This window comes from Rhincodon typus, chromosome 10 (genome assembly GCF_021869965.1).
Source record: "Rhincodon typus isolate 14 chromosome 10, sRhiTyp1.1, whole genome shotgun sequence".
Lineage (NCBI taxonomy): Eukaryota > Metazoa > Chordata > Chondrichthyes > Orectolobiformes > Rhincodontidae > Rhincodon > Rhincodon typus.
The window spans coordinates 13151251-13176271 of NC_063341.1; the positions used below are offsets into that span (position 1 = coordinate 13151251).

Below are 25021 nucleotides of genomic sequence, written 5' to 3' on the forward strand. Positions count from 1 at the left end.
TGTGAGGCAGCAGTGCTAACCACTGAGCCACCATGCCGCTCCTATAGAGAAGGCTGGTCCTTAGTAAACCATTTGGGTTTTAAATGGCAATTGTGGTCACTTTTACCAACTTTTTGAATATTTGCTTTAATAAACTGACAACAAATTAATAATTGCCATCAGAGATACCAAGAACTGCAGTTGCTGGAGTCAGAGATAACACAGTGTGGAACTGGAGGAACACAGCAGGCCAGGCAGCATCAGAGAAGTAGGAAAGTTGATGTTTCAGGTCGGGACCCTTCCTCAGAAATGGGGGAAAGGAAGGGAGAAATAAATACAGAAAGGAGGAGTGGGGCTGGGGAAGGTAGGTGGGATGGTGATTGGTGAGTGCAGGTAGGAGTGGTGGGAATTGGTCAGTGAGGTGGGAGGAGCAGATAGGTGGGACAGACGATGGACAGATTGTGTCAGGTCAAGGAGGCGGCGATGAGAGGGAGTGTTGGTCATAGGATGAGGTTGGGGGTGGGGAGATTTTGAAACTGGTAAAGTCCATATTTAGGCCATTGGGCTGTAGGCTCCCGATGCAGAATATGAGATGCTGTTCCTCCAGTTTCCAGGCGGCGTCATTGTGACATGGAAGAGGCCCAGGATGAACATGTCACTCAGGGAGTGGGAGGGGGAGTTGAAATGGTTTGCGAATGGAAGGTGCCATGATGAGTTTTGAACTCATATGTCTAGATTATCTGTATCACTTTGCTAACTTTAACAAGTGAAAAGCAGAACAGCAGCTTACTAAGTTGAACATTCAGATACATGAATCAGAATCAGAATCAGAAGAATCAGAATCAGAATCCCTACAGTGTGGAAACAGGCCCTTCGGCCCAACAAGTCCACACAGAACCTCAGAGCATCCCACCCAGATCCATCCCCCTATGACCCACCTAACATGCACCCTCTACCTCCCTGAACACTATGGGCAATTTAGCATGGCCGATCCGCCTAACTTGCACATCTTCGGACTGTGGGAGGAAACCGGAGCACCCGGAGGAAACCCACGCAGACACGGGGAGAATATGCAAACTCCACACAGACAGTCGCCCGAGGCTGGAATCGAACCCAGGTTCCTGGCGCTGTGAGGCAGCAGTGTTAACCACTGTGCCACCGTGTCTCAATTCCCAAGAATGTCTCTTCTGACTAGTTTGGTAAATAATTCATTATTTTTGCCACATCCCACTGAACAAACTCTACAGATTCTGCATAAGTTTGCAAGGTAACCTTTGTTATTAATACCAGAGCTCTTGATCTTAGAACAGGGTTAAAGTGATACCACTTCCTTGAAGGGGTTACAGAATCATAGATGATTGCCTTGGTTACTTTGTAGCTTCACATCTATTTGACAGTCAAGACTGCTCTGCTAAATCATTAACTGAGAGACAGAAGCATGATTCCATGCCACACCAGCCTACAGTGCAAGATGACTACTGTACAAAGCACGATCAGGTTAAAAAAAGTAACACTTTTACTAAATCCCAGGCTGTTCTGGTTTTACATTTACAAATATTGGCAGGGACTGGCAGAGCTCAACTTCAATTTAAAAAAGCCACTTTTGAAAGCAAAGCAATTTGTGACAATGTGAGGGCTTGTTGGTGGCATTGTGGTAATCCAGGCGAGTAAGCTAATGCTGTGGGAATGTAAATTCAAATTCCACCGTGGCAACTTGTGAAATTTAAATTCCATTAATTCATCTGGAATATTGTGTCAGTAATGGTGACCATTAAACTATCAGCAATTGTCCTAAAAATACATCCAGTTCACCCATATGCCTTCCGAAAGGAGATGTAACATCCTTACCTGATCATCTGGCCTACATGTGACTTCAGACACCGGAAATGTGGTTGACTTTTAACAGTGCTCTGAAACATCCTATCAAGCTATTCATTTCAAGGGCATTTATGGACGATCAACAAATATTGCCCCTACAGCAACAACCACATCCCATGAAAGAATAAAGAAGAAAAATAATGAGTGAGCTGTTGTTACAGGCTGACAATATTCTGAAAACTGATTTGCTAAAGAGTGCTTTGGACACCAATTACAATGGGCCAGTTATACGTGATACCTCTGCGAAGAGGCAGAATCTTGTTCTCCAATACATCTCTGGCATCTGTACCATCATCCATTAGATCCAGCTTGGTTATCACACCAATTGTCCGCAAACCTAGTCAAATGAGAAGACCTAATTTTTAAAACAGCAATTTTACTAAGTATACTTTTCAGCTAGCAGATTACAGTTTTATTTTGTTTAAGATGGGTGACCGATATATTAAATGTTGTGGTTGGTTTGCTCACCGAGCTGGTTCGTTGTTCCTCAGATGTTTCATTGCCCTGCTGGGTAACATCATCAGTGCAGCCTCTGATGAAGTGCCGTTGTGTTTTCCTGCCTGGTATTTAAACTCTGGGGTCCATAGAGTTTGATTACCTCACTTCTGGTTTTTCTTTGCAGTGGAGTATATATAAGGTCTCTCTCTCTATGTGTTTGTTGATGGTCAATCAAACTCAATGACACCAGAGTTTAAATACCAGGCGGGAAATCACAACAGTGCTTCATCGGAGGCTGCACTGATGATGTTACCCAGCAGGGTAATGAAACGTCTGTGAAACAACGAACGAGCTCGGCGAGCCAACCAACCACAACATCCACAACGCGAGCTACAAATCTACTCAAAAACCTTAGTGATATGTTAAATCAACTAGTTACTTTAAATAATTCCCATGTACAACTTTGGTCCATTTCAGGGCTGTAAAGAAGGTATGTGTTTCATTAAAAAAGCATGAGATAATATTAAACAAATGATTACTAATGCTTATTAAACTTATAAAAGAACCTAACATATGTACTCAAACTCAAAATACTGTGGCATTTGGAAACCTAAAACAAAAGAACAGAAAATGTTGGAGAACCTCAGCAGGTTTGGCAGTATCTGTGGAGACAGAAACAAAGTTAACAGTTTGATTTTGGTTTAACTCTTCTTCAGAACACTAAGGTTTTCTCAGTTCTGAAAAATATGTACTCTCCTACTTTTGGCACACAAAGTTCCAAATCATCAAGGGGGTCATGATGACACAACACATTGCTGCACAAGTGCACAATACTCCAGAACACTGGACCACATTTTTTGCTGTTGGCCACTTTTTTAGTCCCAATTAGGACAAGGCATCTCCCCTTTCCTAAAAACAGAGAAAATTGGACCAAATGTTGCAACAATCCATTTCCCACATACCGATTAGTAATAGTGTTGAGATATTTGACAGATGCCATACAGCAAGCTGACTCTATGAACTCCGTGGACTCAAGAATGACAGAAAGATTTGAATTGCAAGCCAGTGTTCTGTAGGAATTGTTTTCCGTCCATCTTCAAGAAAACCACAAGTAAAATGCGCAGCTTATACCGTGAGGCACTCACAATCTTGTGTTTCGTGTTTGCAATCCGCATGGCTTTACTATATGAAGATCTGGACTTTGGTATGTTGGATTGGAAGCATGGGGATTTCACGGTTGAGTTATTTCAACAGCAGTTCAATGAAAAGGGATCACTTTCAGAATATGGTGCTCCCCCCTCCTCAATTCATTGAACTTACAAATATTGGTAAACAGAACATACAAGTTAATTGACTGCCTCAGAAAATGTAAAATATACATAATTGAGACAAAAGATGTGCTGCCAATGATATACATAATCCTGCTGCAGTACTCATTGTGTTTAACGTTTAGAAACACAAGTTCCCTCAGTCAGCACCTCAACACACGTTATTTACTTCTTTGGAAAGAAACCAAATAACCTATCCGAAAAGCTAAGGTTTCCCTGGAACTGTAGGCATCTATATAAAGAAGCCTTACCTTGAGGATCAACATCTTTTGCCAGCTTAAGTGCATCTGAATTAGCCAAGTCAGTATTAGCTGGGGTCACTGCCAAAATTAGGCAATTTTCTCGAATGATGAATTGCATTATTATGTCCCTGATTTGGTATTCAATGTCTGGTGGTTGATCTCCTACGGGTACTTTAGTGATACCAGGCAAATCAATCAGGGTCAGGTTTAACACTGTAAAGTAAAAAGAAAACAGCAAGTAAATAACTATTACTGTTTTCACCAAATGCAATGCAAGTACAAACATTTCTTTGTTCCAATTCCATGTAATCTTTGTGATTGAATATCTAAAATCACAAAAATTAAAAATTGACATTGGGGTTAATATGGCAGTAATGGCCTCAAAATGGAGTTGGCAGACTACAGCTGGTAAATGAGGTTGATCCTTCAGATATGAATTAGTGCTATATCTTTGAAAAGGCCTTAACCTAAGTATTTCTTGTTTCAGTGAGTAACCTTCTTAAGCAAATTAGGTCCAATGATGCAGCTATGATTCAGCTTGCAATCTTAAGTGACATGTGGGTGGAGCATATGTTGCACAAATGCCACATTCTGGCACCAAGTTGTGTAACCAATTGGTTGCCACTGAGCAACCAAAAAAGTATTTCTTCACATCATATTTTGTTCCTAGCCTTCAAAAGCTATTTTTTCAATGTAAGTGATCAATGTAGTCTTTAGCCATTGTCCAAATGAGGCATGTTTCACCAGGTGCTGAAACCTTATCTGACTCTTTCTTCCCTTTTTAGGCTAGAGTTATTAACATTTATAGTAACTCCCACCACCACCTTGGAAGGTTGGCTTTGTTTACATAATCTGAAAGTATATATTACGAATTGCCACATTATAGAGCACATTTATCAACTGAGGTATTTGGATATTAATGCACTTTATCATTGAATTCTTAGATTGTGATTAATCCACAGGACCCTATATTTGTGTTGATTAAAGCAGTGGAACTATCACTATACACAGACTCAAGCTGACATGATACAAGTTCAACAATGTAGAGTATTTCTAGGTATACTAAGAAGCTAACATCCTTCTCACTTTGATCTCTTGTATGGTGCTTGAATTAGCTCATCATAGAGCCAAATCCAGCTCAGACCTATGGAACAACAGTGTCCTCTGTCTAGTCAGTGCAAAAATGTTGTGTAATGCGATTTTAGATTGGGTGAGTCCCATTTCACTAATGCAACATCAATTAACATTCTAACCCAAAGGATGGTAAATGGAAAAGCATTACACTTGTGCCATAGTGGAGATAGTTCTGAGGCTTGTGCACATTTATGAAGGAAGGGTAAAAAGAATTGAAGTCTGCATAGTTCTCTGTACCAGACCTGACTTGTGAATGCCTCATCTTGACTCAGACTACCTAAGTAACAACTTTTTCCAAGCAATAACATCCCCTACCTCAAATAATATAGGTTTCACAAATCAGCTTTAAATGACAAGGCCACAATTATTAAAACTGCTCTGATTTTAGCAATGTTAGAGGGCATCAGATGAATGGTGAAAAAGTTACACTGTTTCAGCACATATTATTGGCCTGGTTATACCTCATTTAAATAGCCAATTATCATGTTTCAGAGTTTGGCAATGCAACACTCACATTTTAAATAAACTCAGCTAAATACTAGGATAGCAGAAACATTTTTAAATTTACATTTACTTTTTAAACTACATACATACTCTATAATGCATATCCTTTTGCAATGTAAACAGACATGAAAATGAGGTAAAACATAAGCAAGTGCTACACCTGCCCCTACACCTCCCCCCTCACCCCCATCCCAGGCCCTAAGAAGACCTTCCACATCAAACAGATGTTCAACTGCACATCTGCTAATGTGGTATACTGTATCCGTTGTTCCCGTTGTGACCTCCTCTACATCAGGGAAACCAAACGGAGGCTTGGACCACTTTGTGGAACACCTATGCTCGTTTCGCAACAAACAACTACACCTCCCAGTCGCGAACCATTTCAACTGCCCCTCCCACTCCTTGGATGACATGTCCATCCTGGGCCTCCTGCAGTGCCACAATGATGCCACCCGAAGGCTGCAGGAACAGCATCTCATATTTCGCTTGGGAACCCTGCAGCCCAAGGGTATCAATGTGGACTTCACAAGCTTCAAAATCTCCCCTCCTCTGACCGCATCCCAAAACCAGCCCAGCTCCCTAACCATTCCTCCCACCTCAAGCCCCACCCCCATCTCCTACCCACTAACCTCATCCCGCCTCCTTGACCTGTCCAATCTCCCTGGACCGACCTATCCCCTCCCAAACTCCCCACCTACATTCACCTTTACTGCCTCCAACCCCACCTCTTTGACCTGTCTGTCTCCTCTCCACCTATCTTCTCCTTTATCCAACTTCTATCCGCCTCCCCCTCTCTCCCTATTTATTTCAGAATCCCCTTCCCCTCCCCCATTTCTGAAGAAGGGTCTCGACACGAAACGTCAGCTTTCCTGCTCCTCTGACGCTGCTTGGCCTGCTGCGTTCATCCAGCTCTACACCTTGTTATCTTAGGTAAAACATAATACATGAAAGCTTGTGTATAATGCCTAAGATAATTGTTAGTTGAACAGCAATGTTGAAGTTATAGGCAACAACAAATTGAAGTACACCATCATACCAATAAATGTCAATGTGCATAAATTGAGAACTAAGAATTACAGTCACATTTTACTTTTCTCATGACGTATGTGATCTGTGCTGCTTAAATCTTTGCAGAAGGCAACATTCAAAAAAATAAAGTTAATTAACAACAAATTGAGGCCTTTGAAATTAGGGATATTTTCATATCATAATTCTTAGACTTCTATAATGCAGGCAGAGTCTTTTGGAATTCTGATTTCAGATTTTGTAGGAATACAAGTTTGAAACAAGTTTTTTTACATGTTTTTGTCACTAAGACAAAGTGACATTCAATAATAGGAATTGCACAGATTTAACACCATGTTGCCCAACTGGTCTATGCTAGTGTACTCCATATAAGCCTCACCCGATCAAATTACTTCTTGCTAATCTGATCCATATAAATCCATGTCCTCTTCCTCACATATGCATTAAATTTGACATTAAAATATAAACATTTTAAACATGCATATTTCTACCTTCACATTAGCTTCTGGTCTTTCTCAGTCCCTGAAGATGCAATCCGTCTAAATTTTTGTCTTCCTTAAATTTGGCTAGCTTTTCATATCTTGCTCTGTTCTGCATAACTATTAAAAATCCATCTTGACTTTATATGCACATGAAATTTTCTATTTCATAGCTCTTCAATAAACACTAAGGCAAAGGTTGAGGATTTTCCCTTTACATTGCGAATCATGGGTTGGGTCTTCACTATTAATTCCTGCCTTTTGAATAAACATAAAGATACATGTGAATATCACCCCAGAGAATGAGAATTGGTTGAAATCAGGCCTCTGCCTTCCAAAACAGGCAGAGATATAAATGGTGATGACAAGACAGGCAAGTTAGAAGGCCTGCCTCTATTCACTGTGACATTAACCTACTTCTGAAAATGGGTGTTAATCATTGTTACCCACACACCATTACCATTTATCCTGTTCCCTCAATGCCCCTTCATATCTTCCATTCTCTCTCCATAATCACTCATCTAGTATCATTTATGGTCAGAACTCATGAGTCTCAAAATAACACTGGGAAATCTTTGAAATACACACGAAACATCAAAATAACCAACTGCCTTTCAAATGCCACTTAAGAAATTTGCCCCTCTTTGGTGCTCATAAAACTGTCGAACACAAAGCAGTTCAAATACTTTGAGAAAAGGTACTCCAACTTAAGTGCTCATAAATCTTTCAAGATAAACAAATAACAATTCAAAAATACTTCAAAAGAAACACAAACCGCATTATATATTCTTAAAACTATAAATCAAAGTTCACACTCCCCTTGAATCGGCTGCTCTGATAACCCCAGTTGATAAAAATCTGAGAGTCTGAAATATAGTCATGCATTCAGAATAAGTTTCCATTACACAGCTGTGTCAACAAAACCCACAGAAGTGAAAACATTCAGTTTTTGAAGTTGTCAGAAGAGATGGCTAGTTTCTTTCCCCAAAGGTTCGGATGTCTGAACATTAAATTAATGTAAAAATCAAAGTACAGTATCCAGATGGCATATTAATACCTGATTCTCTGTTGCATGCACAAGGATCCATTATCCACTTAAAAATACTCGAATTAATCAAATGCCAGTCAATGTAACTGTCACTTACTTTTTGAAGACAGAACCCTTTATCTATTATTGTAAGAAAGACACAATAACGTAATTATACAGCATCTAGTTATGATATTTGAAGTTAGCAACACTTTTTAAAAGCAACTTTAAAGATTCCTGACTCCACACCTTCCTCATGATTCATGAACTGATCGTACCAGAAAACATTCTCTCAGGTTTCAAGAACCTATCTAACTCACTAAAAATCTCAAATTTAGAAAATTCATAATGGAGGCAGACACTTAAAGGCTGAACTCAATGCCCCTTTGAGTGCCCTTCAATTGAGTAGCAACCTGACACACTTCTTGTATGAAATTGCAACTGGCAGGAATCAGCTGGGAAGTTTCAATTTATCGTCTCCATGCCTCCATTTTTGGTGGCTCAATGCATGTTTTCCCAGGGTGAGAATGGAAAAATCCAGCCCTAAAGGACACATATGAAGCAGGCACAGCAGTAGGAAAATCTGACACTCTAGTCTGCTCTGCTATTCAATAAGATTGTGGTTGATCTGATTACAATGACATTCCTGCCTAATCTAATAACCTATCAATCCTTGCTCTTCAAGGATCTATCTAATCTGAGCCTTGAAAAGATTCAGATTCCACAGCCTCTTCAGGGAGAGAGTTTCAAAGATTCACGGCCCGGACAGAAAATAATTTTTCCGTGTCTCTATCTTAAATGGGTGACACCTTAGTTTTGAACAGTGGCCCTTAGTTCTAGAATCCCCCAGGTGAGGAAGCATTCTTTTCACATGAACTTTGTCAAGACCTCTCAAGATTCTTCCCTCTTACTCTTAAACTCCAAGGAATACAAGCTTAGCCTGTCCAACCTTTCCTCATTAGGCAACATGCCCATTCCAGAGATTAGTCTGGTAAATCTCTTCTAACAGCTTCCATCACACTTACATGATTCCTCAAATACAGTACACTAGATGTGGTAACCTCCATAACATCCCTACTTTATATTCAATTCCCTTTCTATTATACAATAACATTCTGAGCTCAATACTAAAACAAGGTGTATCAAAGTCATTCTCCAGGATAATGACTAATCTGAATATATCATTTCTCGCTGTATATCATGCAAACTCATGAACAGTCTTAATACTGTCACTTTTGGTCCTGAAAAGTGGCCAGTCTACCTCAAATTACCCCGAAAGGTTCCAAGGTATCCAAAACATTTGAGCAACAGTGAAGTTATCAGTCTCACCAGGCAACTATGCTGTAGCAACACAGGTGGTGTTTGCCACAAACAGGAGGTTGCCATCAAGTGAAAAAATCATCATATCTAACACACAAGTAAGTAATGTGGTATATGAATTTCAGTGCCAATGCAATACGTAGACCATGTGCTAAATATTAGTAGATCATATTAAATAGTATCTCCCTTTCGCCATTTGTAAACTACTGACTGTACCCAACCAGCCCATTCTTGAAAAGCTCAAAACATTGCGTCCAACACTGGATAGAATTACGTAATTGGATAATATCTGCTAAACAATCCCGAGTATGCTAAGGATTACACTGACAACGAATTGATGATTGTCACTTGGGCTCAGTGTTGCCCAACTGTGTAGACTAGAAGCTACATATATTAATAGTGGGCCATGATCTTTTCAGTTAAAAAGAATATATTGCGCCTGTTTCAACTCAACAGAACAGGGTGACAGCCATATTCTGAGTCATTTCTCAGGAAATATTCTGACTAGAGTCAACCTGGCAGATTCTAACAAGACTTTTGGTAGCTGTCAGTCATCAGATAAATTGTGCATTCTCCATGGCAATGTCTCTAGCAATCGGAATCCAAACAAGTAATAAAATGTTTCTTTCCTTTGACTTTGGAAATACTATTTCTTGAGAATTCTTGGCAATTTTTCTGGCTAAACTTGTCTTTTCTGAAGTATTATGCTATCAAATGGCTCTCCATTAGCTTTTCTAATTATGTGCTGTATCTGCATACTAACCTTTCATTATTCATGCAGTTGGGCACCCAGCACTTCTAAGAGTGGCAGATGGAGTTTAATTTGGACAAATGTGAAGTTTGCATTTCTGTAAAACAAACAAGGACAGGACTTATACAATTAATGGTAGCACCCTGGCTAGTGTTGTAGAACATTAAGACCTAGGGGTTCAGGAACATAATTCTTGCAATGTAAAGTTGCATCTCAAGTAGACAGGGTGGTTAAGAAGGCATTTAGCACGCTTGCTTTCATTTCTCAGAACTTTGAGTATACGAGTGGGACATCATGTTGAGGTTGTACAGGACATTGGTACTGTGTGTAGTTCTGCTTGCCCTGTTATAGGAAGGATATTATTAAATTGGAGAAGATTCAGAAAAGATTTACCAGGTTGTTGCTGAGAATGGAGGGTTTGAGTTATAAAAATAGGCTGGATAGGCTGGGACTTTTTTTTAAATGGAGCATAGGAGGTTGAGGGGTGACCTTATAGAATCATGAAGGGCTTAAGTAGGTGAATAGCAAATGTCTTTACCCCAGGTCAGGGAATTCAAAACCAGGTGGCATATTTTTAAGGTGAGAGGAAGAAGATTTAAAATGGACATGAGGGACAACTTTTTTTTAAACACAGAGAGCAGTTAGTGTGTGGAATGAACTTCCAGAGGAAGTGGTGGATGCATGTATAGTTACAACATTTAAAAGCCATTTAGATAAGCACATGGATAAGAAGTGTTTGGAGGGATATGGCCAAACATAGACAGGTGGGACTAGTTTAGTTTGGGAACATGGTCGGTATGGACAAGTTAGAGTGAAGGGTCTGTTTCCATGCTGTATGACTCTATGTGCAGTCTCTCCCCATTTAGGTACTTTTTAAATTCATCCTACCAAAATGGACGATTTCATATTTTCCCACATTATACTTCATTTTCCATATCCTGGCCTTTAAAAGGGGATATCTCTAAGCCTATCCATACCCATTGTTAGCCTCTTTTCCTCTTTATAGTTTCCTTTTCTACTCATCTTTGTGATTATTCAGAATTCCTGCCATTTCAGAATAATATTCTGTTAATTTCACTTGTCTCTTAGAAGGCCTGTACCCATCGTATGTTTCCATGCATTAGTTATTTGCGAATCACATTCTTCCAAGTATTTTAGCCAAAATAATGTGGAGACAGAAACAATAAACATTGCAAGTTGATGACCATTAACTGCAACTGGCGAGAAATGAGTAGAAATTGGTAGCAATGTTGATTAAATTTTCTATTCAGGGTAAGAGCAAGAAATAATACTAATATAGTCAATGTACGAGGAAAAAAGGTGCATGAGGGGACTTGAATCCAACCGGAACCAGAATGTTCCGCAATCCCACAAAAAGCCAAAGCAGGGATAGCTAAACTCACACAGATTTCCAAAGCAATGTCTTTTACTTGGAAGAAGAGAATGGAGTTGAAGAAAAAAAACTGTTCACCATGAAAACAAGTTCAGCAGGGCAGAGAGGGGTAATGGTATAGACTGGTTGGGCCTTCAGTTTAAGATAGACATGGAGATCCCCAAGACCACTCTGGTGGGATATGGCGACGTAGGTAGATCAGATGCCCAGTGTTAAATGGAAGCTGTTAGGGCCAGGGAACTGAAAACTACTAAAGAGATGGAAGGCATCAGATGAATCACAGATGCAGTTTGGAAGAAACTGGAAAAAGGGATAAGAAACAGATTCAAGTTAGGAAGAAATAAGATCTGTGGAGCAGGAACTGACTTAAACAATGGGTATATCAGAGCAGTCCTACAGTTGGATCTTAGGAAGAAGGTAAAAGTGGATTATTTAGGGTTGGGTCTATAAGGTTGGAGGTCATGCAGGGAAGATTTCCAAAGACATAGAGGTCAGAGAGACTGGAAAATGATTGCTCGATGTTTGTTAGTGGGATCATGATTCAAGAAAACTTTGGAGGAAGAGTCATTGGGTTGGGTTTCATCATCTGCAAGCTGGAGGTCAACATTCCAACAGCACCACCGATCTTGCCAGAAGTTTGAGCTTTGTTGTGAAGGTCATTAACTTGAAATGTTAACTCAGTTTCATTCTACCTTTGGTACCACTTCCTGTTTTTATTTCCAACATTTAAATAACTTCTATTTTTATTTAATCAATAAGGGAATCAACAGTATGGAGAAAGAAGCTGGAAATTGAGTTGAGGATTATCAACTCAAGCTGCTGCGGCAAAAGCGTGAATCAGTAAAAATACGGGCATATCAGAAACCCAACATAATCCTGTTTACTTCATTTTTAACCAGTATTGAGTATATTAAGAAGCAATTAAGTTGAAATTTAACCTAGCATTCTGCCTTTAACAAGGTTTCCCGGGCTGTGTGAAATTCACCAAGGTCGAATGGCAAGAACACAATGGGCAATGGTGGCTTTATGAAACTGACAGACTGCAAATTCTTTAAGTTCTGAAATAGCGCAGCTGCTTCACTGCCGATAGGAATTCTTCCAAACGTGCGCTTTCATTACGTTCGGGGGCGATTTCCAAAATTTGGGAGGCCACTTCAACATCTTGAGACTTTACTCTCCTCATGCGCATTACCCTAATGTCAATCTTCACGGCAACAGCTTATGCAATTCTACTTTCAATCTCTGATGAGGAACTGGGACATTGCTTCCCAAATTATTTTCTCATCTAACCTCATTTTAATACATAAAAATGGCACAACCAGAGATGCCAATAAAAACAAAGCAGCAGCATAGTAATATTCAGTATTTATGAAATTTTGTACTTTGAAAATAAACATACATCACACATATATGAAAAATCTAAATTTTAAAACAATTTTTCGAACTCACTGAGTCTAATGAGACATTGAATCTTGCAACAGTTTCTCAAAACTTTGGCAGTGTAGTTGATACCACATTTCTAATCTCTGATGTGATATCCAAGGTTGATTAATATTGAGATTTGATTCAGACAACTGTGCTAAATCCAGCTTCATACAAATACATGCTGGCAAAAGGAACCACTACTTCCCATACGTGTGGTGCAATTATCAGGACAGTTAGACTGACCCAGAATTTTGAAATTGTGTTTTGTAAAAATCAATTGCATGAAATTTCAATAACCTGCTCAATTTCAACTGTGAACAATTCCAAATCTTCAAACTGATACTGAAAAGGGTCTGGACCCACTTGAACTTTTTCTCATCCAAATCAGGGAGAAAAAGGATGCAAAGTGCATTTCCAGGCAGCTCACACAGTCAGTCATCTCACTGTCCAATTTCATTTGATAAAAACACAGGACAAACTAAAATTGTAGTTCAAATTTAACATATTGCTCTGCCAAATAGTTCCTCACATTGCTGCGTTTTGATCATCCATTTGAGAAACATTTGTGTTTTTTCCTTGTGTCTTTGTATTCAGTTCATTTACTTTGGTTCACATACATCTAAGACATCGGCAGAAGATATAAAAGTCTGAATACACATATGAACAGATTCAGGACAGCTTCTTCCTCACTGTTATCAGACTTTTGAATGGACATCTCAAATATTAATGATGATCTCTCTCTCTCTATACATCTTCTCTACATCTGTAGCACTGTATTCTGCACTCTGTTCTGCTGCCCTGATGCACTTTGCATGGTATGATCTGCCTACAGAGCACACAAAACAACACTTTTCACTGTATCTCAGTACATGTGGTAACAATAAATCAAATCAAATCTAGTTTTCAGAGAAAATGAATGAGTTCTCTGCAAGTGGAAGCAGCCTGGTCCTCAATTCAAAATATCTTTACAATACCCTTGCTCTTGATAACCAGCAGACCACAGTGTGAAATAGAACATCATCAGATCCCATACTTTCACACAGATTTGCAAACGGATGTGCATAAAATAGGTGAGATTTAGTGCAGTTCACAACTGAAGTTATTGGGGCACTACTGTACCTAGCCTGTACTCAGTTCTTTAGTTGCTAGTAGTTTCCTGTGAATAATGCAGTGAGTCTTAACAATGGATGGAGTAACTCTCTTTACCAAGGGACACAAGCCTCAAATAAAGGCTGCCACAGCTGGAGCACTATCAGCAGAAAATCCACCCACATAATCCCTCGGTACATTTTTGTCCTTCATGTACCCCTGTAACATTCTGAAAATTTCCTTTGCCATTTAGTGGACACGAAGAGGGAAGTAGAACAGAATGTTTTCAAGAATACTATTCTCCCATTGGTTGCGTGAACCAACATCAATATGTGTGCATTAGGACCCTCAGGGCTAACAGCAATTTGAAGTGGAGGTACCGGTGTTGGACTGAGGTGCACAAAGTCAGAAGTCACACAACACCAGGTTACAGTCCAACAAGTTTATTTGAAGTCACAAGCTTTTGGAGTGTAGCTCCTTTGTCAGGTGAAGTGAGACAGAAGCAAGACATTGAATTTATAGGCAGAGAGATCAAAAGATCATACAAGTGGTGTGAGTGGAACATCGAATAATAAGTCTCTGCAGGTGATCAAAAGTGTCCGATGGTATGACTAAAACGTCAATAGCTCAATAACAAGCGAAGGGACGACCTATAATCCGATTGAATGAGGTAGAGAGATAATTACAAAAAAAATTTAAAATAATGTGGTGCTGGAGACAAACTAAATGACTGGAGTAACATGATAGATATAAGAATCACATGCCGAGGGTTTAACCAAAGTAATAAGTACTCCAAAACTGTACAAACTAATTAATGTAGAGAGATCATAACAAGTTGTTAAGGTGATGGTATTTAAAAGGACAGTAAGGAAGATTTTACAAACATAAAACACTATGTTGGGGTTACATGTAGCGTGACATGAACCCAAGATCACGGTTGAGGCTGTCTTCAAGGGAGCAAATTCAGGTACCCATTTCAGGGGCTCAATCTGCCTAGATTCCTGACTTATGGTGATTAGCTCAAATCTGTTGTTTGAGGGGCGCACAACTGCAATTTTATTTGTCTTTGACTACCCAAACATCATTTTAAATATAGAAGACTTCAGCAGGTAAGACTAAAGTTTCTACTGCCACATGAGGCTCAAAACATGGCCTTTGAACCTTTTTGAAGGGTTCAGAGTGTGTTACACTAAACTTGTGATTGTGAAAGCTCCTTTCTATTCATGTTGGAAGGATGTTCATGGGTTTGCAATGCATTCTTTGTGAAGGGTCTCCAAGTGTTACTTAAACTTAATGAGCTCCTTGCTTTTGCTGGACAACATTTGGAAATAAATGGAAAATTTCAAGCTTTAGATTGTTTTTGCCAAATCCATTTACTGACTCATTCTCCAGGAAAATCTCCTTATATTTACGAACATGTTTCTTACCTTCCTGATTTCATTTCCAAAGGAGTCAGAAAACTCACCACTGGAGGTAGATGCTCTTATAAAATGATTGTCCATGGGGTTAGAAGCAAAATTACTGCCAGTTAGGCTGGTGAACTGCAGAATAGATAAGCACCAGGCAAATCAGAGGTTCAGGAACTTTCTGCATAGTGGCTTCTTCCTGGCCCTAGCACCTCACTCCCATCAATAGCACTGTGGGATTCTTTAAATCATGGACTACAACAGTTCAAGAAAGCAATTCGCTAGCACTCAACGACAATGTGGGATGGACTATAAACACTGGCATTGCCAGCAACTCTCGCATCCAAATAACAAATAAAAAGAAAAAGAGGAACAGCTGCAGCAGCAGAATAAGGAGAAGCCAGATGTGACAAGGTCACCTCCACTGGAATAGATTAATTTAGGATATCTGGTCGGCATGGACAAGTTGGACCGATGGATCTGTTTCCATGCTGTACAGCTCTACGGCACTATGACATCTAGTTATTGTGAGTTGCCAGAGATGCCCACAGCAAGCACACTTCAATTTAGCTGAGTGTATGAAGCTGTATGGCACAACAATACTAAACCCGTTGAACCACACACTCTCTCAAACCAAATGAACACCACTCATTCTCATAGTCAAGTATCCACACATTGCATTCGCACCCTTGGCTCACCTTTGACTTCAGTCATAACATTGTTCTCAAGGCTAATAGCCTTTTGGAGTGCAGAAAGCAATAATGGATCCAGCAAGACAATAGATTCATGAAATAAAGTTACTAATTTATTAGCATTTTCAAATACATTAAGAAATTGAAAATGTTATAAACACAAATGAATCCCTTGATGGAATTCAAATGTATTCTTCTGTCTATTATTTTGTGCATGGTGCTGCTCCTGTGGCTTCAGAAGAGGTGTCCTGCTTTAACAGCTGACATATCCATGGCAGGTGACCTTTGGATTTTGGGTCCATCAAGACCCGTCCATACACTGCCACAGCAAAGAATACCCTCCATCAGGGCAGGGTACAGCCTGCAAAGCCTGGACTGAGGGAGAAGACTCCTCACTACCATTTGTCCTGTCTCCATCTTCTCACTCAGATCCTGCATTTTCCTACTAATCAAGAGATGGACAGCATTTCACCATACTCCAGTGAATGGCCTGGGTGAGACTTTCCTCCATCCTGTTTAAAGCAGCAGACCATTATTCAGGGCAAATATTAGATCCCTGCTATGTCTGATGATTCAAGCAGATGCCACTTTTACAAAGGGGATGGACATCAGCACAAAGGCTCAAAACATCATGGTAGTCATAATGGAGATGGACTCTTCTAATCTCTTTGCAAAGGCACATAGAGTCTCTGGAAATGCAAACAGAACTGCACACATTTTATACTACTGCTCCAGAACTGTCCTTTTCACGCATGACTCCAGAGGTTCGCTATCCGCATAGAGCTGAGCACGGCCTGTAGTGTTCTAAAACCTCCAAGAGGAACATTCCACTACTGCCTCTGTCTCTAACAGCTGCTCACTTATGGCATTGTACAGTGCTTTTAACCAGGTTTAGAAATAACATGCTTAAAGAGAAGCCCTACTGGCATGCAACCTCCTGTAGTCTGGCAAATTCTCCTGTTCGAAAAGGCCCAGCCCCAAGACTGCCAGATTACATTGGTACAACCTGTACAAATTAAATACATTTGCTTTGGAAAAGAACATGTCTGGGAATAGCATATGAGTAACTTGAAACATGACAAATCTAATATTCCTGTAAGGAGAAGGCAAGCATTGATTCCAAAGTTCTCTTACCATGAGAGTTTTCCACGCCAGTTCTGGCTGACTAATTTGATTTACACTTATTGCTTTAATTCATTAGCAGCATCATTAACATTTTATCATTAGGTTGCCAGAATGGTTAACTGTAAACTAGATGAGCTCTGTTCTATCATCAATCTTTATTATCTTTGCTGTTTTAAATTTAATATTTCTGCTTCATCCTCCAAGTAGTTTTAGAAGTTAGATTTAAAATAATCATATTCTTCTGTACACTTCTCTCCCCTTTTTTGATTATCCCCTTTATTGTTTATGTATTTTATATGACTTTTACTTAGATTCAATTCTATTTTCATTATTTATCCATGACATCTGTAGACTGGAACTGTTACTTTTCCGTACTTAAACAAAATATTGCCAGTAATTCCGTTCAACTAAAGGCAAGGTTACTGGCAGCTTTCTTCAACCAGCTTCACAGTTGAAGATTACATACAGAATGCTTCATTTGAAAATTTCATCAGCTAGAGAAGGACTACATTACACTTCCTCTGAAAAATGTTATCTTCTGCGCACGTACGCTCCTCAGACAGATACTAAGTTTGATTCATAGCTATGAGACTCTCATGTTGCACAACGATGGTGTCACAGTTCAAACAGTAGTGTCTAGTGTCCCAGACTTTAAATTACTGAAGCAAGTTTTCCAATTCTTCTTGCAGCATTTATTCAACCTCAATGTTAACTTTTTTGTAAAAGTAAATTATTATCCACGATGGTTAGATATGACAGGGATTAATTATATTTAAAATTCATTTTTAAATTAAACTAGAAACTTCCCTCCTACACTATATTTCAAACAGGCGATCATAGATTTTCCACATGAAAATGGCAAAAGCATGTGATCAGAAAAGAATTACGGTAAAGTTATTTTGATCAGTGGAAAGGTTTTTGGAACATTTATAGATGAGGACTCAGACAGTGACTTGGTGACTGCATACTCTGATTATTTAGCCACTGTGAAAATCAATTTTTCTTCAGTAATCTGTAAAACCCAAGTTTGAGAAGAAATTTATTTAAGAAGCTGCAAATTCAAGCATTACAAACTTACCTCCCAAGTATAAAGCTTATATCTCAATTTGTCTAAACAGTCTTGCTGGCCAGAAAATGGAAAAATGTCTACAACCGTGTATTAACTCTTTGCAGATCAATTCTAGTCCTGCTGATTTTAAGCATGTTGTTTTTAAACATTACATAATTTAGCATTTTTTCGTATTTTTTTTCTTCCTTGTGTTATTTCTCAGTTACTTTGGTCAAGTAATTTATGTCAGTATACGCTGGTACAGTGTGATATTATTTTTCACCTTCAGTAAAATGACAGGAGACCCTGGTGGATATCCTAAATATTTTCCATTAAACATTTCATTAGAAGTAACTGTTATATCTAGGTACACTGCCTCATTTATGATCATGAGTGAAGTTTCAGCTCATAAAAGAAACCTCACTTATTATGGAAATAGATGTTTAAATGCAAACAGAAACAAGACTTGGGGATAAGTAATCCCATTGAACCATTACAACGGGGTGACAGCAAACACAAAGGCAAGACTCCATTTATACAGGAATGAAACAAGAAATGTAGATCACAATAGGAACTTTAAGTATCTCCAATTACATACATACTAAATCAATTTATAAGCAAAGTGTTCTATAGCACGAAAGAATCATTTGTTGCTCCAAAAATATGTCACTCTCTGAAACATTTAATTCTCTTAATTCAATTTACCTGCCATCCCTAATAAGCTTTATTAAATTCTCTTCATAAATGTTATAGGTTTTTCTTCCCATCAGTGTTTCTGATGGGATATGAATCACCCTAACAACCCTTTACACAAAACTGAGTGTCTTAACCTTTCCACTTTCTTCTGGATGATCGTAAATCAATGTCTGGTATCCGTGGCACATTAACCAGCAGGAACAGCTTGGCCTCCATGTACCTTATGAAAACCTTTCACAATTCTCAATACTTCTATTAGCTCTCATAAAACTCCTTTGCTCTGATGAAAAGAGTCACAGTTTTGCTCATAAACAAAACCTCTCATGCCTAGCATCATCACAAATCTAATCTGCACCCAGGCCTTAGACTTGACATATTTATTAGAGTGGACAAAGCCAGATAGAACATTCTAAATGTGTTCAGTAATTGGTATTGTTTCAACATTATCTATATATTTTAATATTATGCCTCTAATTTATAAAAGCTTAGATTCTATTTGCTTTTTCACAGCTTTAAAAGATTTGTACGGCTGAGCTACTAAGTTGCCCTTTTTTGTCATTAGTTTTGAAATTTTACCATTTAATGTACATTTGTACTCAATACTTATCAAGTTGAATCACTTTAAACTTCTTTGCAATTTATTTTGTGTGATATCTACTTGCTCAATGTTTGCATCATCGAAGAGTTTTCTTCATTTATACTCCCTATTATTGTGTTGACTTCAAAGTTAAAGTTTTCAACAGGATATACCTAAGTCCAACCTGTATTCAGAGAAGAACAATTGTGCTAACACATCATTATTTGTACAACAAGGTGCAGGGCTGGATGAACACAGCAGGCCAAGCAGCATCATAGGAGCAGAGAGGCTGACGTTTCGGGCCTAGACCCTTGTACAACTGCACTCCACAAAATGTTCAATATTGAATTATCAATAATAAACAGTCAGCAATTGCAGTTCCAAGTCAGTGATGTTAGACCTGCTCACAAGCACCATAATTGTTTGCTCACAAATCTGTGTCATTGGTCTATATGATTTCCCTCAAGGTAAACATTGAACATGCAATTAGAAAGTATTGCAAATGAAATGCATATCTATTCAGTATTATTAGTGCCACCTGCATCTCTAGTGTTTCTTCAGGGTTTGTCAATTCAAGATTTTGGTTTTTTTCCCTCCAGTTCCCAATACCCAGTTGTATACAATACACAACTGAGTGGTTCTCCAGGTTGACCAATTTTCATCACTTAGCAGTTCAGCTGATTTTTAAGGTTCATCCCTTTGGGTGATGCAAGAAACACTAGCTTGCCTTAAACCATTTGAGGCACAATCCAGATACAGACACAACATCTGCTTCCAATTGCCCGAGATTTTAACACAGCCTGTGTTTTTTAGAAACCAGGACAAATTAATTTTGCCACTTTAGCTACTTTCATGAAGTACTTCTACTGCAAATGGCAAAACTTCTGTCTTGATTGACGTTTTTTTTTACATAAGTGTTATGCAGAATCAGTGTACATCCTTCAGAAAATACATAGAAGTAAAGTCCTTTCTCATCTTGTTTTTACACACCATTTGGCGAGTAAATTCTCAGGTTGATGGGTATTGATGAAATTCCTTTGTTCGTTCCTGTTACCCTGTCCGTTTCTACTTCAATTTCATGACGTACTTCTTCAAAATCAGTAAATTTCCTCCCTTTACAATGTAGGAATTCAGCATATTCTAGAACATAGAAAAATAGGAAGACGAGGTAAAACTAAAGACAATTTGGGAGCACTTAAATTTTATAGCTATAAGTTACCATTTGAATTGCTTTTGAAGTAAATAATAGAACAATCCAAATATTTTAATTATAAAAACATATTTAAACAAAAAAGATTGAAAATGATCAATTCTTAAATGAGAGTTGATATAACTTTCTCTTATAACCTCTAAGCAAAATCAGTTAATGTTATGTCAGTTAACTTCTTAAAACAAAGAGAATTTGGGAACAGTACTGTAGAGGCAAGTCTTAGGATATGATCAGTACTTCCAGGAACCTGATGATTTTGCTGTTGCTGTAGTTAAAGGATTATATCTGAGGAAAGCAACCAGATAGGGTTGACCAGTGAATATTCGCGAATGAACTCAATTGGATTGGATTTGATTATGTTGAGTCAAATAGTCTGCTGACATGAACCATTTGTGAACTGCTACTTGTGTGTGAAACCAGTTGTTATGCCTACATCAGAATTGTAACAGAAAAGGAGAGACAGTGGTGTAGTGGTAATGTAACTGGATTAGTAATACAGAGGCCCTGGCTAAAGCTCTAGGGGTAAGAGTTCAAATGCTACCACAGTAGCTAGTGGAATTTAAATTCAATTAATAAAGCTGGAATGGATATTTTAAAAGAGTTAATCTCAATAAAGTGGCACAGAATGTCATAAAAACCCATATAGTTCACTAATGTGGTGGTTTACATGTGACTCCACACCCACAACATCATGGCTGATTCTTAACTGCCCTTAAAGGCCTAACACGTCACTCAGTTCAAAGACTGCTTCTTCAGGTTTGAGATACCTTTTACTTTGGGAAACAGTTCCTACCCTTGCAGAAATCTGATAGCTTCTTCCTCTCTCACCCACAATCTTTAGCTCTTCAGCTCCTGGGACCTAATCACATCATTGTAGCAGGCAGAAGTTGTGCGTCATTGACAAATGGTCTCTAGTCCACAGACCAATCAGCTACTTGTTGCCACCTGAAACACTATTTATACACACCCCTTGGAGGGTTCCACTACTACTTGATCAAGCACTTTGCAAACAGCACTTACAGTGAGTATCAGGTCACTTGCCTTCAAAAAGTGCAATAATCCTTCAATAATCTTACTTTTTAAAACAGCTCTTTTCCAATTTCAGTCCACAATTGAAAGTACTGAGAATAAAAAGATAGTCCCTACAACAAAGGGAGACCATGACATGACCCTATCATGGCTACATGTGAAAAGGCATTCCAATCATTTGATTTGGCTACTTTATACGTGAAGAATAATCTATGGCTTGAAGACCTCAGTATTCCTCTTCTAGTTGCAGCACCAAGGCCTTAACACCCACCAAAAGCACAAGAAAAAAGCAGTGGCAATAGCAAAACATATTTGTCTAAGCATAACTTTCAATCTGATTTTTAAGTCAGTCACAAGACATAAAATCCTTTTCAGTTAAAATTATGCCCCCAACTTCAATCAACACAAATGATAAGTCATCTGTCTCCCAAGTTTGGACAATGAGGAGCCAAGCAATACACAAACAAACACAGAAATGCTCTATAACTTGCTTTCTGCTATGTGTAGAACTGTAGCTGGCAGTTATTCACAAGCAGAAAGCAAGTGAGGTCAGTGGCATTTGAGCAACAGAAGCTATTCAAGAAAAGTGATAAAGCAAACTAGTCAAAATCTTCTGAGATAAGGTCAACAAATTAGGTCTCATTATTGGAAAGACAAAAATAAATTAATACTACAAATGTAAAAGTTAACTGCAGAGGAATAGCTTACTGACTATTACTAGTTGGTTTAATAGCAACTGCAAAATACTATGTATATATCTGTTACGCAATAGTATGTTTATCATTTTTAAGTAAATTCCCCTACTGATTAAAGTGTAAAATTCAATCTAAGGTTGTGATCTTTTTGAAGATGAAAATAATTTCTGGTAGAAGGGTATGGCAGATTCAGTTGTTGAACAAGGTTTTCTTCATATTCCCTGGGCTACAATCCAGAAATGTGTCTAGACATCAGAGCCAGTGAACATCTTCATGACAAAGGAAGCTAAACTTATCCAGGAGAATAACTTGAAAAGTCAAAACATATCAAGCTAAAGTTCCTCGCCTTGATCAACGCAACAGCAGTCAAACTCCTCTTTTGGAATCCAGTTCACACAGACCAGGATTTATTTTTTGGTCAATAATCATGAACTCCACACATATATCAGTCACATTCAGTAGAATACAGTACCTGTGTTGCAATTAACCAGCTGCAAAACCAGAGGTCGTCTAGTAACAATGCCTGATCCTCGAGGAAGGAAATCTCTATGATCAGAAGAGGGAAAAAAAGTTAAGGACATGTTTTTACTAAAGCATAGATCTCTTTGGATAGGAAATTGACTTTGCATTTTAGGGCATAGCACATATTTTTCAAAATTCAAAAATGTGAGGTAGAAACAACAGCCACAAAATTTGCAATACAGGATCTGCTAAAATAAAATTTCGATGTCCATCACTTAAAATGCTGTTGTTATTTTTGCTAAATTAAAAAGGTACATATAAAGAAATATAACATTCTTTAAGTTGCAATGTAAAACAATCTTGAACTACAGTATTAATGTAACTGGGAAATTAATGTATTAGCAGCCTTAGTCAATAAGCTTATATGACAGAATTATCCAGATCTGAATATAGCCTGTTTTTTCCCCTCTAACACATCATTTTCATTTTCCTGAAAGTAAATAAATGCCAGTAAAGGCGGTCTGCAATTAGCAATTAGGTGTTCTTCCTGACTTCTTCAAGAGTTCAGACTTTTAATTTTACAATTTGTCTAAAATTTCTGAAATCTCAACACTCAAATTCACAAATGGCCTATTATACATGTGACAATAAAACTTCATTCTAATTCTAATACGTGATCTTTCTGATGTTAGATCCATTGGATAATAGCACAGTTGCATCATGAGAGGCAGCTGCCTGGCCCAATAACCTTGCACCAGCTACCTTCAAAACCATCTTAGTCACAATTCTCCATTCTTTTCTATTGACATGCAAGATTTTTTTTAATTCAAGGATTCACTCAATTCCCTTTCCAGAACCACAACTGGACCAACCTTTGCCACACTCTCAAGAAGTGCATTCCAAACTCATGGCATGGTGGCTCAGTGGTTAGCATTGCTGCTTCACAGCACCAGGAACCCGGGCTCGATTCCAGCCTTGGGTGACTGTCTGTGTGGCGTTTACACATTCTCCCCGTGTCTGTGTGGGTTTCCACTGGGTGCTTCGGTTTCCTCTCACAGTCCAAAGATGTGCAGGGTAGGTGGATTTGCCATACTAAATTGCCCATAGTGCCCAGGGATGTTTAGGTTTGGTGGGTTAGACAAGGGAAATGCAGGGGGAAGAGAATGGATCTGGGTGGGATGGTCTTCAGAGGGGCGGTGTGGACTTGTTGCGCCGAATGGCCTGTTTCCACACTGTAGGTATTCTATGATAATTGGTAAAAACGCTTTATCTTTGTGTTGCCTTTAATTATTCCGCCAATTACTTTAAATCTGCAAACTCTGTGTTTTCCAATGTCAATTAATGACAAAGTCTAACAATCTGTCATTCAGGCTAAATTTTTTCTAATATCGACATGAATCTGTTCAAAGCAAGTCATTTTTGGCAAAGTTAATTGAGATTTGGAGGAAATCATTCCGCAATAATGAAAATGCAATAGACAAAGATAGATACAAAAGAAGGAATGAAAAGTAGATAAGCTAGAGGAAAAATAAACAGGGAAACAAATAAAAAAGATCACACTCAGGACATTCCAAACACTTTCCAGACAATGAATTACTTTGAATAATACTGTAACTTTGTAAGCAAATGCAGCAGCTAACTTGTACACAGTAGCAAATTATGAAAACAAACAAAATCAATGTCAATATAATCTGTGTTTTGAATAGTAATGGTTGAGGGATAAAGGGTAGACATGGAATGGATATGGGTCAAAACAATAGGAAAATTCTTCTGTTCCTCTTTGAATAATGCTTTGGGATCCATTACACTTACTAAACAGATTGACAATGACTCAGTTTAACATTTCATCCAAAAGATAATCCTTCAACAGGAAGCACTCCCACCACACTACCACAGTGCCAGCTTAGATCGCAATATATGGTACCTTACTCGAAGGCCTGTTAGAAATATTCAAGCATTTTGGTACTATGTGTACCATATTCATATGTACCATAGTTACATGTGTTTGAATGTTTCCAATAGCCTTCTTATGAGACACCATATCCAATGACTTCTGAAAAGGTCATCA

At 38.5% G+C, this 25021-nt stretch overlaps 1 protein-coding gene across 1 annotated transcript in view; it reads right to left on the reverse strand.

Annotated features, from left to right (window-relative positions):
- The window catches only part of dnm3a (dynamin 3a), a 180501-nt gene that overhangs the window by 112388 nt on the left and 43092 nt on the right, over positions 1–25021 (reverse strand). The window contains exons 2-5 of the mRNA XM_048602174.1: positions 22964–23037; positions 20548–20697; positions 3875–4078; positions 2096–2194 (exon numbers count right to left, since the gene is read on the reverse strand). Coding sequence (XP_048458131.1) covers positions 2096–2194; positions 3875–4078; positions 20548–20697; positions 22964–23037 — 527 coding nt within the window. The remainder of the gene's footprint in view (positions 1–2095; positions 2195–3874; positions 4079–20547; positions 20698–22963; positions 23038–25021) is intronic.